General features: G+C 43.8%; 1 protein-coding gene across 1 annotated transcript in view; it reads left to right on the forward strand.

The window, feature by feature from the left end:
* Positions 1–5594: 5594 nt before the first annotated feature.
* The window catches only part of LOC121166500 (leucine-rich repeat-containing protein 40-like), a 59738-nt gene continuing 51675 nt past the window's right edge, over positions 5595–13657 (forward strand). Inside the window, exon 1 of the mRNA XM_040995665.1 lies at positions 5595–5761. Within this exon, the coding sequence (XP_040851599.1) occupies positions 5611–5761 (151 nt within the window). The 5' untranslated portion in view covers positions 5595–5610. The remainder of the gene's footprint in view (positions 5762–13657) is intronic.

Genomic DNA, 13657 nt, shown 5'->3' on the forward strand with positions numbered 1-13657 from the left:
ACTTTTATATATAACTTGGCATGGTAAAGAATGGGGGAAAAAATAAGTCTATCAGAGGGCCCGGTGTGATGGCCTAGTGGCTAAATATTTGCTTTGGAAGCACCAGTATCCCATATGGGTGCTGGTTCATGTCCCAGCTCTTCCACTTCCCACCCAGCTCTCTGCTTGTGGCATGGGGAAGCAGCAGGGCAGGACCCAAAAGCCCTGGACCCTGCACCTGCATGGGAGACCAGGAAGAAGCTCCAGGCTCCTGGTTTTGCAGAGATTCAGCTATGAAAGACGTGGGGAGCAAACCAGTGGATAGAACATCCTTGTCTCCTTTTCTCTTTGAAAATCTGCCTTTCCAAAGAAAATAAATAAATCTTAAAAACAAAGAACAAAAAAGTTTAAGAAAAAAATTGTGTGTAGTCTTTAAGGCACTCAAAAGTTTAAACAGCATTTACTATATTGCAATTTTTAGTTTAAATATGCCATCTTAAAATCTGAGTATCAAATTTTACATTGGGGTGGGTATTTTATGCAGCGGTTTGTTACTGCCTGGAACAAGGGAGAGCTCAGGCTTGCGTCCTGCCATCATTTGTACTTTTAGCTTCCCGCAAATGAGTACTGTGGGAGGCAGCAAATGAGTACTGTGGGAGTACTATGGGAGGCAGTACTGAACAACTTAAGTAAAGGGTCCTTGGCATCTACCTAGGAGACCTGAGTTGAATTTAGGCTCTTGGCTCTGGCATGGCACAGTCGCAACTGTTGCACGCACCTGGGGAGTAAACCAGTACACAAGAGATTTTTCTTGGTCTCTTTCAAACAAAATAAAATAAACTCAAAAAATAAAATTTCAACCTGACATTGTACTGATTATAATCAGCAAGTAGCAAATTATTCATGTTTTCCCCTAATCAGCTTAAGCTGACAGTAAAGACAAAGTTACAAGGACTATATCAGGTCTTATTAAAACTGCAGGGGAATTTTGCGTTATAATATTTACCATTTATAAAAACATAGTACCTCTTTTTAAAATAAATGAAGTTGTAAGAAGAATCCAATTGTACAAAATTTTTCATAAGATGTTTTAAACAAATTTTAAAAAACTGAATTTTGACTAAAACCAACTTTTCTTTTTTAAAGATTTTATTTGTCTTTAGTAGAACGTCAGGTTTACAAAGAAGGACAGACCAAGAGGAAGATCTTTTATCTGCTGGTGCATCTCCCAAGAGGCCGCAGCAGCCAGAGCTAAGCTGATCCAAAGCCAGCTCTCCCACGTGGGTTCAGGATCCTGAGGCTTTGGGCCATCCTTGACTGCTTTTCCAGGCCACAAGCAGGGAGCTGGATTGGAAGTGGAGCAGCTAGGACACAAACTGGCGCTTAAATGGGATTCTGCTTATGCAAGGCAAGGACTTCAGCCACTGGGCTATTGTGCTGGGCCCTTAAAACCAACTTTTTTTTTTTAAAGATTTATTTTTACTTTTATTGGAAAGGCTGATATACAGAGAGGAGAGACAGAGAGGAAGATCTTCCGTCCAATGATTCACTCCCCAAGTGAGCCCAACAGTCAGTGCTATGCCAATCTGAAGCCAGGAGCCTCTTCTGGGTCTCCCACGTGGGTGCAGGGTCCCAAAGCTTTGGGCTGTCCTCCACTGCTTTCCTGGGCCACAGCAGGGAGCTGGATGGGAAGCAGGGCCGCCAGGATTAGAACTGGCGCCCATATGGGATTCCGGGCATGCAAGGTGAGGACCTTGACCACTGCGCCACCATGCCAGGCCCTAAAACCAACTTTTAAACAGACTTCTTCAGTTATAAATTTTCTGCTACCACAAAGAGAAAAGGATACTGTAAGGGACATTCTAGGGTTTGTTGCCCAAATTTTACCCCAGTATTTATTAATTTTAAGCAAAAAGTCATAATACAATTAAATATTAAAAATTGAAAACTTTTACAAAATATATTAATCTTGGAAAAAATTGCAAGGATATTGCAACTAGATTTAAAAGCTAGGTGTAATAATCACTGGAAACAAAAAATCAACAGTGCCTTTTTTTTTTAAATGCCATAAGGTTAATTTACCACCACCCATTTTTCAGTTTCTTTTTCTTAACAGATCATAAGTAAAGCAAAACTAAGAAACAAATAAAGAAAAGCTGGGGGAAAACAATTTGAATTTTGTTAAACTAACTTTCCAAGTAAAAAATGGTAAACAGGTTTTAAAAAAAAACTTTTAAAATATAAGTTTAATTTATTTGAAAGGCACAATTGTCATACACATACCGTCACACATGCGCACGCCCCTTCTAACAATTAGTTGGCTCCCCAGATATGTGTGCCAGTTGGGGACTGACTCATGCTGAAATCGAAGCCTGGGGCTCAGTCTGCTGTGCGTGTAGCACGGAGCCAGCAGTACAGCCATGCTCTGTTCCTCCCAGGTTGCATCAGTAGGAAGGGGGACGGGGGACAGAAATGCAGACCTGAGCCAGCGCTTGCGTACGGGATGCTGTGCCAAGCCTTGGCCCTAACCGTCTTACAAAAAGAAAACAAACCTATTTTAATTTTTAACTATTTTGGGAGAATGCTTAATTAAAAATGTAGTGGTCCTTTGTTCATCACAGGCTATGTGGCTGCTCTCTATGCATTATGTGATTTCAAAAGTTTTTAAAAAGTTATTTGAGAGGCAGACAGCACATCTGTTTGTTCACTCTTCCCAAATGCCTGAAACAGTTGGAACTTCCTAGGAATGTTTGCAAAGTAAATTCACTTGGGTATTTATTCCATTTTCCAAACAAATGTGCACAAAGTATCTACACAAATCAATCTCATTTGCTTCAATAAGTCCATCTTATCAACTGTACCCAACCTTTAGGGGGAAAAAAATGTAATGTAGTAATACTATCTATAAGAGTGACACAGCTACATTTGAAATGTGTCATTAAATTTTAAGTTTTCTATCTTATTTTGCTATTAGTCTTACTCTCCATTATGAAACCCAAAAAGATTCTTTGGTATATGATTCTTATGCCTAACATAGTTTTGGTTTTCATTTAGCAAAGAAGCTTAAAGAAGGAAAATCTGCCATTACTTAATAAAATGCATATAATAAATTGTAGATAGGCAATTCTGTTACACAAGGGCAGTAATCTCCAGCTTAGACACAGGAAATTCATTCTGTATTATTTTAATAAACCTCATGTAGTCCATTAAAGAAAAGCAAAAAGTCTGGTTAAAATGCTACCCAGCACAATAGCCTAGGTACTAAAGTCCTTGCCTTGCACGCATAGAGATCCTATATTGGTGCAGTTTTTAATGCGGTGGGGAGGTGAGGGGGCTTCCCATCCAGCTCCCTGCTTGTGGCCTGGGAAAGCAGTTGAGGACAGCCCAAAGCCTTGCGACCCTGCACCCACGTAGGAGACCTGAAGACACTCTATGCTCTCGGCTTCTAATTGGCTCAGTTCTGGCTGTTTTGTTCCTTTGGGGAGTGAACCAGCAGATGGAAGATCTTCCTCTCTCTCCTCCTCCCTGTATATCTGACTTTCCAACAAAATAAATAAATCTTAAAAAAAAAAAAGATTTAGAACTTATGTTTGCTTTTAAATCTTTTTCTAAAAGTAACACAAGATATAAAAGCTAATTCCCTCTGATTTAACTACATATAAATCTAACTTGTTTTTTTTCTTTTTTTTTTTTTACAAAGAAACATAGTTCACATACATTAGCTTTTAGTTTCTGTGATTTTGAGATAAAATACATAATTTTCTCAAGGGCATGATGTGATAATTTTCACTGCTACTTCTTCAATCTGTAGGTGCTACATAAGTATAATGCACTTTGTAAGAGTATCATCCATACATACCTGTAAAACTCTTACATGTCAGCTTACATGTATTGAAGTTTGCTATAAATGCATGGCCACTAGGATTTTTAAAAATAACTTTGCTATGAAACGGGGTACTCTTTTTTTTATACAATATAATATGATTAACATCAAGAATGAAATTCTTCAAGCAAAAGTACATTGAGTGAAAGATTATGCATCCTGTTATGTTTTTCTTTAAAAGGAAGGCTATTTTAGGGGGAGGAGTGACAACTATAAAATTCTATACTTGAGCAATTCATTGTCCAAATGTCAGTTGCCACTTCCTACAAAAGAGAAAAACGTATCCCAAGTAACAATGTTCTTCTAAAGCAGCTGAAAATTATTTAAGGACAAAAACAAAATATGAGTTGGTTAATTCATGGTGATTAACAAAGGAAAGTTGTGGAGGCAGAACCTAGGTCCACATCCCTGGCTGTGGGCAAATTTCTCAACCTCTCTGATTTAAGTTTCAATTTCTGGCACTTAGGGAAGGCTCTAAAAAGTATCCAGTATCACTGTTTTGCAGACCAACTCACCAGGGGGCTCATTAATGACCTTGCAAAAGCAGCTGTGGTCTTTGTTTTATTAGCTACTTTTCCCTTGTTTAGAAGGTAATACCTGTCTCTTTCTGCTTCTTGCCTTCAGTGTAAATGACTCTCAATAACTAAAGAAGAAAGAAGGGGTAGGATAGCAAGAATTTGGACTCGGGCAAAGCAGGTAGTAAGCATTATCTCTTAAGAGGGCCACCATCCTGGTTTCCAGTTCTCTGACCTGCAACTACCAGCAAAAGAAAAACCCAGCACCCAGGAGAGTAGCTCGCAGGCTAGATTCTTACTAGTTACCTGCTGCATCAATAACCAAACTGTGTGTTTCAGATGAAACAGCAACTTATTAGGAAATACGCAGTATTTAACACATTTTTTAAAAAAGATTTAAACTTCTACCTTCACTTATTTCATAAACCTTGAGGCAGGAACTAGGATCCTTCAGTTAATGAAAAGAATAAGCTTCAGCATTGTTACACAGTTTCTAAGCAGGTGAGAATCGAACTTGTTTTTCTCTGACTCCAAAGTCCAACCTGTGCTACACTAAAGATACTGTCACTACCCGTCCCTGCAAACCGTTCTATTAACAGAGAGCATTTACTGTAGCTTAAGCTTTTCTTCTTTCTGTGCTGCCAACTCTTGCATTTCATATTATCTCCATCGCTGGGCCATAAATTCGGTTCAAGAATGATACATTAATTCCTGCAGTCAGAACATAGGCCCGGGGAGTCAGAACTCGGTTCCTCCGTAAGCCGGAGGTCTGGCGCCACCATCACAAGCCACAGGCTCAGGCTGGGGTCCAGAGGCTGCAGATCGCACTCAGGTCTCAAGTTTTAGTCAAGGCCCGTGCTCAGATCGGGGAAGAGCAGACGGCTGTCCTTCCCACACTCCTCGCCTCAGCGGAGGCACCGAGAAAGTTGCAGTCGCGGTTAACAGTGCCAACAAAGCATCCGAAACCCCTTTTAAAAACCCGTTAAACGCACTTACGTGAACGAGGTAATTCCGGGACGCTAGGCCCGCACTGGCAACGGAAAGGGCTCCTCTGTCCTCCAGCCGTAGGGGCTGCTGGTGACGACATCAAGGCCGCGCCGTGGGCGGACCAGGCCCTGCGCGAGGCCACGAGCTCGGCGCTGGGCGCGCGCTCGCGGAGGGGGCGGGGCGGCCCGGCGGCGCCTCGTTTAAGCGTCACGGGCGGGCTGTGGTGTGTCTGAGGGCGGCTGGAACATGTCGCGCTTGAAGGGAGCGGCCGGGCGGGATCCCCGGGCGGGTTTCAGAACTGAGACAAGAGACTCCAATGCTTCCATACCCCAGGGGCTATTAAAGGCGGCGAGGAAGAGTGGCCAGTTAAACCTCTCGGGTAGGAACCTCAGTGAAGGTAAGACCTAGGGATGCCGCCAGCCTGTGCCTGCTGTCTGGAATCAAGGGTTCCAGGCACTTGGCTTTTGCTCTCGCGCCTCAGGCTCCTACCCAGGTCCTCTTCCTGTAATCTGGCGGTGATTCTATGGTGGCTTACTCCGCATCCTGTGGTCAAAACACTGTTGCTGGGTCTATGGTCAAAATGTAATATGGCGTTGTTCAGGCAGTATCTTACTCCAATGGTATAAGTTAATGTGTGATTGAATTCCCTGTTAGATGATGGATGAAGACATTGTTTTTCAGGCCCTCGTTTTCCTCTTAATTTGGGCTCTAAAGCCAGAGCACTAGAATTCTGTAACATTTCATTTGTCCCTTTGTGAATTTAGAGTGAATACCTCTGTGTCCTACCAAGAACCCTATTTAGGAGTGAAGGAACAGGTGTTTCGAATTGAGGATCAGGACGTATCTCTCAGCGTTTGAATTTAGGGCTATCCTCAGAAGGCTGGTGAAGACTAACAAGCAGGAATCTGGGTTCAGTTAATGAGTATCCAAGTGTTTTCCTAATTATCTTTGTGTATGAGGGACAGAAGGAAATCCAGCATTTTTCATGTAATGTTTTACTCTATATATTCGAAGGCTAATGAAAGCCTTCTGTTTTCCTTCCAACGCTTATTTTCTTATTTTGTCATAGACTGGGTAAATAAATGTGATGAAACAATGTATGACATAAAATCTTTATCTGAAAGACTATTTAATCAGTGGAAACCTAAACAGTTCCAAACATTAGATGCTTCTGTATGCGTACTTGATTTGCCTAAAGCCTGCAAACCCCACTCTGGCTTGTCTTAATTGTTCTGAGATCCCAATTAAGAGAACCCCTTCCCAACCACCCTAAGTACTATTGCTAACACTCTGCTCTGTTTAGTTTAGAATAGCATTTATCACTATCAGAACTTACACCATTTTTTTTTTGTTTGTCATCTTTGTTATCCTACAACTAGAACATTAATTTATTTAAAATTTACTAATTTGAACAGAGCTTATGTGCTCTGTATTTTTTATCTTCTTTCCCTAAGCAATGATACTTTGCAGTTGCATCTGTTTTGTTGTGAAAGACAGGACTTCATTCCCTTTGGTAGTATTCCGTAATGTGTATGTACTATATTTTCTCTAACCAACCATCACCTGATGGACATCTGGGTTGATTCCATATCTTAGCTAATGTGAATTGAGTCCATATTGTCTTCCCTAATGGTTGTACTAATCTGCATTCCCACCAGTAACGTAGGGAATGCAGAGGGCTTCCCTGGGTCAGGCGAAAGCACCTCCTCACACACCAAGAGCCAGGGCTAGGGATGCCTTGAGCTAGGTTGGGTCTAATTGCTCGCGATAGCTGTGTTTGGGGATAGGTCTTATAAAGGTTCTCGGGGGTCCCCAACTAGGACACAACAACCATTTCACCCAGGGAGGCCCTCTGGATTCCCTTCTGATCCATCCCATCTCAACTCCCTCAAATTACCTGCAGGTGTAGTGGCCTGGACCATGAAGGCCCCAGGAATCATGCCAAACAAGCCCTTGCTGGCCCCCATTCTGCTCTGTTTCAAAAGCCCTAACCGCTAGTAGCATGCTTCCCTTCAACTTATTTGTGGTGACAGTGTCTTTGGGGTGGCCCATGGTGGTGTTCGCCCACTGTGGTAATACAGGTGCTCTACCCTTCTCCTCAAGATCATTTAAAAAAAAAAAAAAAAGGCAACTATGCTGGCAACTGGATTGAATGTGGAATAGCCATGACATGAACTAATGCCCATATGGGATGCAAGAACTACTGCAGGCAGAGGATTAGAGTGCTACGCTATTACACTGGCCCTTGTAATTCCTGAGGATTCTTTTTATTTCTTTGGTATCCATTTTCGTTTTCATCACTGAGTTTGTTGTTTTGGGTCTTTTTTGTTCTTGTTGTTCGTTGGGCCAACACTTGCAAGGTGAGAACTTTAGCCAAAAGGCCACCACACTGGGCCCGAATGTGGGAATTCTTGCGTGGCTGGGTGAATTTAGTGCATTCTGCAACAGTGAGAGCATTGCAACCTGTGACTGTAAGAATTCTACAATTGCATGGTAGGACATTGTGTGTAGTTGGGTCTCTGGACAATTGCAGTGCCTGACATCAGAGGTGAAGAGATCTCTGATTACCTGTGGCAAACCACAGCAGGGTTCTCGCTCACTCTGAGAACTCCAAGTAGGCATAATCAGAAAAGATCCTCACAACACATTGTACTGACACTCCACGCAGTAAAAATAAAGATGATAAAGTGTGCTGTCGGGCCTGGCATGGTGGCCTAGTGGCTGAAGTCCTTGCCTTGCATCCACCAGGATCCCATACAGGCACTGGTTTATGCCTCAGCTGCTCCACTTCCCATTTACCTCCCTGCCTGTGGCTTGGGAAAGCAGTACAGGATGGTCCAAAGCCTTGGGACTCTGCACCTGTGTGGGAGACTAGGAAGAAGCTCCTGGCTTCTGGCTTCAGATCAGCTCAGCTTTGGTTGTTGTAACCACTTGAGATATTTCTCTTTATTTGCTGCTTTGTGCTAATATGCCTTTTCAATAAAGAAATCGTAATAAAAAAAAAAAAACTATTATCCTCTCCGTCCCAGGCATGGGAGTTGCTGGTCGTGTTTCCATTTGCTACTGCATGGTTGCACTGTCTATGCTACTTCATGGTGGTCCTCTGCTATCTGTAGAATTTCCAATTAAGTTTCTCTCCAAGTATCCCCTGGGAATGCACATCCTCTGTTTTTCTTTCCCTAGCTTCTGCTGGTCAAAATTACCACACTTTCCCCCCATTCAGCCATCATATACTCCTCCTAGAATGTTAATTTGAAAAGGTCAGAAAGCTTTCTTAACATCTCTAACCTTCAAAATAGTGTTTGGTTCTTAGTAGATTTTCATTAAATATTGTGATAGCTGTGAGTAGGTAAATGAATATTCTGGTGTCTAGGGATGTGCTAGAAGTTAGCTTGTTGGGTGTATCCCAGTGGTTTAATCTGTTAAACTTCCTGGAAATACGGGTTTTTGCCTTTCAGGTATAAATGTTATGGGTCATAACTGTTTAAGTTTTTATGGTATGAACAACATTAACACAGTACCCGGCATGTAAATCGAAATTAAGTGCCTGAGTCTATAATATTTCAAAGGAGGGCAAGACACTCATGGAGGAAATTTGTGATATTTCTCATTTACTTACCTAAAAGGATCTGTTACCATTATCATACACGTCTTTCTCTGACTATAGTCAGTTTCATCCCTTTCCGATTCATTTTTTAAAAAAGATTTATTTTTATTGGAAAGTCAGATTTACAGAGAGAAGGAGAGACATAGAGAAAGGTCTTCCATTTGTTGGTTCATTTGTCAGGTGGCCACAACGGCTGGAGCTGGGCTGATCTGAAGACCCAGGAGCTTCTTCATATTTTCCCACATGGGTGCAGGGTCCTATGGCCCTGGGCCAACCTCTACTGCTTTTCCCAGACCACAAGCAGGAAACTGTAAAGTGGCGCAGCCAGGCCAGAACCGGCACCCATATGGGATCCCACTACATGCAAGGCGAGGACTTTAGCCATTGGGCTACTTGTCTCCTTTTTGGATAATCCAGTCGCTGTGTTTTTAAATTATTTATAATCCATTTTAGGGCCATGCTCCATTTCTCAACATCTTTGCTCTTTTAACATTGTGTTCTTAATTGTTCTTTAATTTTTCATTTAAGTGGGGAAGTAATAATACCTACTAAGGTGTCTATGAGGTAATATAGGTAAGATTTCTGGTATGTATAAAAGTCCACTGTGGGGTTAGCACAGTGAGGCTAACACTGTCATCTGGTACTGCAGTGCAGCTGTTCCGTATTATCCAACTTTCTGCTAGTGTACCTGAGAAGGTATCAGATGGCCCAGCAATTTGGGCCTTTGAAACCCACATGGGAGACCCAGATTGAGTTCCAGGGCCTGGCTTTTGCTTGATCTACTCCCAGCCATACAGAGTGTGACCGGCAAATCTGTCTACCTCTGTGTTGCTGAATGTGTGTTTCTGTGTCTTCATACCTTTGTTTCTGTGCCTTACAAATGAAAAAAAATTGTTTTTCAAAAAGGCATACACATTATGATCACTGTTTGGGAAAGAACAAATATATAAATGTGTGGTGGTCTCCCAGGTGTGTGTGGGGGGGTCTCACTTTCTTTCCTTTTCTATAATTGGCCATGATAGGTTTGAGGGGGCAGACATGCAGTGAACAGCTCTCTCTCTTGTCAAGAACCCTGCTTTGCCTCTCGGAGGAGGAGCAGATCATACAGAGAGTGGGAAACACCGTCCCCTGTTGGGGGATAAGTGCTGTCAGCCTCCCTCAGGCCAAGGGCGTCTCCCCATCATGTCTACAAATCTGAGAAAGAAGACACAGTAAAAATTCACCATTGTTTGACAAAAGTTTCCTAACTGGATTTCTTGTTTTAAACCTCACTCTCAGAAACTTAGTATCAATACAAAGAGTTACTATTTCAAAACATAAATTTTATTATATTTCTCAAAACATTAGTTACCCGGGTGGGTCTCAGGACGGGGCGTCTCATGCCTGGATCCCGGACGGCCACCATGTGCACATGGTGAGCTGTTTTCCCCAGGCCTGCTGAGTTTTGGGGGCCACTTCCTTCAGGGTGAGTAGACCGAGGGGGGGAGGCCTCCGGGACTGGGCAGGTCCGGGACCCACCCGCCACCTTCATGGGGCAGTGAATGGGATCTGGGAGGGGCGCGACCTTGGGCCTGGGTTATTTAAACCTCCAGCAGCCTCCCAGCAGCTGGTGGGTCTCAGGACGGGGCGTCTCATGCCTGGATCCCGGACGGCCGCCATGGGCACATGGTGAGCTGTTTTCCCCGGGCGGCCAGTGCGCCATTTGGTGCTAGGCTCCGCCTGCTGGCCACCCGGCCGGGGAGCTCTGGGGATTTGGTTCTTTGAGTCGCTGCTTAATTAGCTCCAGGTTGAACCCATTGTGCTTCTTGGACCTGAAACAGGCAGTAACTCTTCCTTAGCAAAACTTGTAATCACTAATAATGCTGAGCACCAAATACCAGTCGTGCAGAAGCTATGGCTTGGGGCTTGTCCTGCAAAAGTAGCTCCAACAGCTGGCCAGTGTGTCAACTGGTAATGGAACAGAGTAGATTAGGCCTGACTGAGCAAACCTTAGCCCACAAGTAAAACTAGAAACCAGGAGGGAGCAGAGGTCATGCCGAGCTAGGCTCTTGTACCTGCTGGTCTGTGGGAGCCAGGGACGCTAAGCCACAGTGTCTAAGGCAGCGTTTGGGACAGAGGAGGGGCTGTGCCAAGCTGAGTCAGAGCATCCATTGGCATGCAAGTGATCTATGGCTGGGAACAGACCCAGTTGGGGAGCAAAGGAGACAACCCTAGCTGGGCTGAGGTTCCCACCAAGAGGCGCGTGGCCTGGAAGGGGGGCTGCGTTCTGATCTGGAAACAGTTGTAGTCTCCCTTGGCACAAGTGTGGACTGGGATTGGATGCACCGAATCGGGCCGGACCCCGACTCCCCCTGGTGTTCTGGAGGACCAGGGCAGATGTGGGATGGACTTGGCAGGGTCTCAAACCCCTACTGAGCCATGTGTGAGCCATACGTGGGTATGGACAAACCATGGCTGGGCTGGAACATCCAACGGCAAGAACCAGATTGGGTGGAAGACCAGATTGGGTGGAAGGCCAGTTAGGAAAAGCCACAGTTCCTGCTATGACAGGAGGTGGACTGAGTAGGGTTGGCTCATGGACCCACTGGTAAGCGTGAAACCTGGCATTGGGAGAGGTTCTGATGGAGGAGCCTGGGCAACTCCTCTGGCAGGACACAGACCCAGCAGGTAAACGCAAGAAACATGATAGGAAACAGCCCAGAAAAGGCCATGGAAAGCTACCCACTGGCATACAATTGGCAGACGTGGGGGCAAGACCAGGCTGAATCTGTCCACATCATCCACTGGCAAATCCAGGCACCAGTGTGGGTCGAACCAGGTTCAGTCACAACAAAGACTAGTGCACAATATGGAATGCCGAGGTGAGGTTGCCTGTACTGGAAGGGACCGCAGTGCCCAACCAGCCTGAGAACAAGAAAGGAAGTGGGCAGAGCCGGCAGGGGAATAAGGGAGGGTTCCTTTGCAGGACAGCTACTTCCGCAGGAGAGCATAGGCTGGGATGGGGGCAGACCAGACTAGGCAGAGCTACCACACCTGTGCGCCTCATGTGGACTAGATCAGGGAAAAGCAGGGCTGGGCTGATTATTCCTACTGGTGCAAACAAAGTTAAAGTGGGTGAGGGTTGTTTGGGCTTAGACGCAGTATCAGCTGGAATCTGGGAGTGAGAGAGGCATGGGAGGGAAATAGTGGGCTCATCCCTCTTGGGTTACCACTTTCACGGGAGGACATAAAACTAAGATAGCGGCTGGGGTGAAATGGGGTGTGGGACAGACTGGATTACTGCTACACTTACTGGCAAACCAGGGTAGGGGGTGGGCCTGGTGGGGGTTATTGTGGGTCGCTCCAACTAGGCTGCAGCTCCTGCTGGTTTATGTGAAGGCCAAGTATGTGGTGGGCAGAACCAGGCTGGACTGCAACAGCCATTGGTTCCAGTGGAAGTCGGGAGTGAAAACAGAACCAACCCAGGCATCGCAACCACCAGCTGATTGGAGCAATGGACGGTGCCAGACCCTGTACCTGTTAGCACATACAAGAAGTTTCTTTGGAGAGCTTCCTAATCTAAATGCTGGACTCAGAACCCTAACGAAGAAAAGAGAGAAGACAGAACGGGTCAACCAACCATCTCAGCTATGATGGACTATGTCAATCAGTGGATTTTTCAAAGACCTCATAGTGCTTGGAGTGGCAAGATTGACAGCGATTCATAACTGTGGCAATATCAAAACCACTTGAGCAAGAACCTCAGAGCATGCCCTACATCCGGGACCTGGGGAGGGTGGGAAATTGGGTGAGCCTTCTCCCTTAAATACCCCCCTTTAAACATGAAGGTAACAATATGGAAAACATACTAGTATTATCCACTTTCCTGTAGCCCTTGAACCTTCTTACCCTAATTAAATATGTAAAGAATGTCAAAATAAAATTAACAAACAAACAACAACAACAAAAAAACATTAGTTACCCATAGCCTACAATGTACAGTGTAAAGTTCATAGGACAGCGTGCAAAAGCCTTTGTAAAATTCCACCCTATTTTATGGCTTCCCATCTCTTTTCAGCATCCAGTACTTTAACAACTTGAACATAGCCAAGGATCACTTATTTCAAATAATGAAATTCAAAAACTTTTGATAATATTTTCAGATTTAACAGAAATTGCCTACTCATATACTTCTTTTCCCCTGTTAACACATTTGCTTTCTTACTAGCATCTTGTTTTAATGTAATATGTATATATTGTAATTGCTGTATTGATATTTATACATTTTTAACTTAACGCCATGGGTCATCTTAGGTTTCACTCTTCCTGCTATAAGATCCTATGGGTTTTGATGCATCATTAAAAATATTTTTATAATTTCACATTTTTGTAGTTAATAGGAATTCCCCCCATTGTTCCTCACCATTATTCCTACTATTTTCTCCCATATTTTTATGGTAGCATAGTCCTTTAGTAACAGTTAAAAGTTTAATATTCTGCTATGTAAGTGCATATGGCATTATGGGTAGAAAATTTAGTATCATATTGACAAGGTATATTAACTTTCATTGGAAGTCCTTTTATTTGGGAGTAGGAATGCCTTCTACAACATGTACACGCTTGCTGGTGTGCCAGTCTTCATTATGCAGTTCATTTATGATTACGTATATACTTGCTCATCTGTACATCTATTTGTTTGGTGTTTTG

Source organism: Ochotona curzoniae, unplaced genomic scaffold (assembly GCF_017591425.1).
Source record: "Ochotona curzoniae isolate NIBS_2020 unplaced genomic scaffold, NIBS_Ocur_1.0 patch148, whole genome shotgun sequence".
NCBI lineage: Eukaryota > Metazoa > Chordata > Mammalia > Lagomorpha > Ochotonidae > Ochotona > Ochotona curzoniae.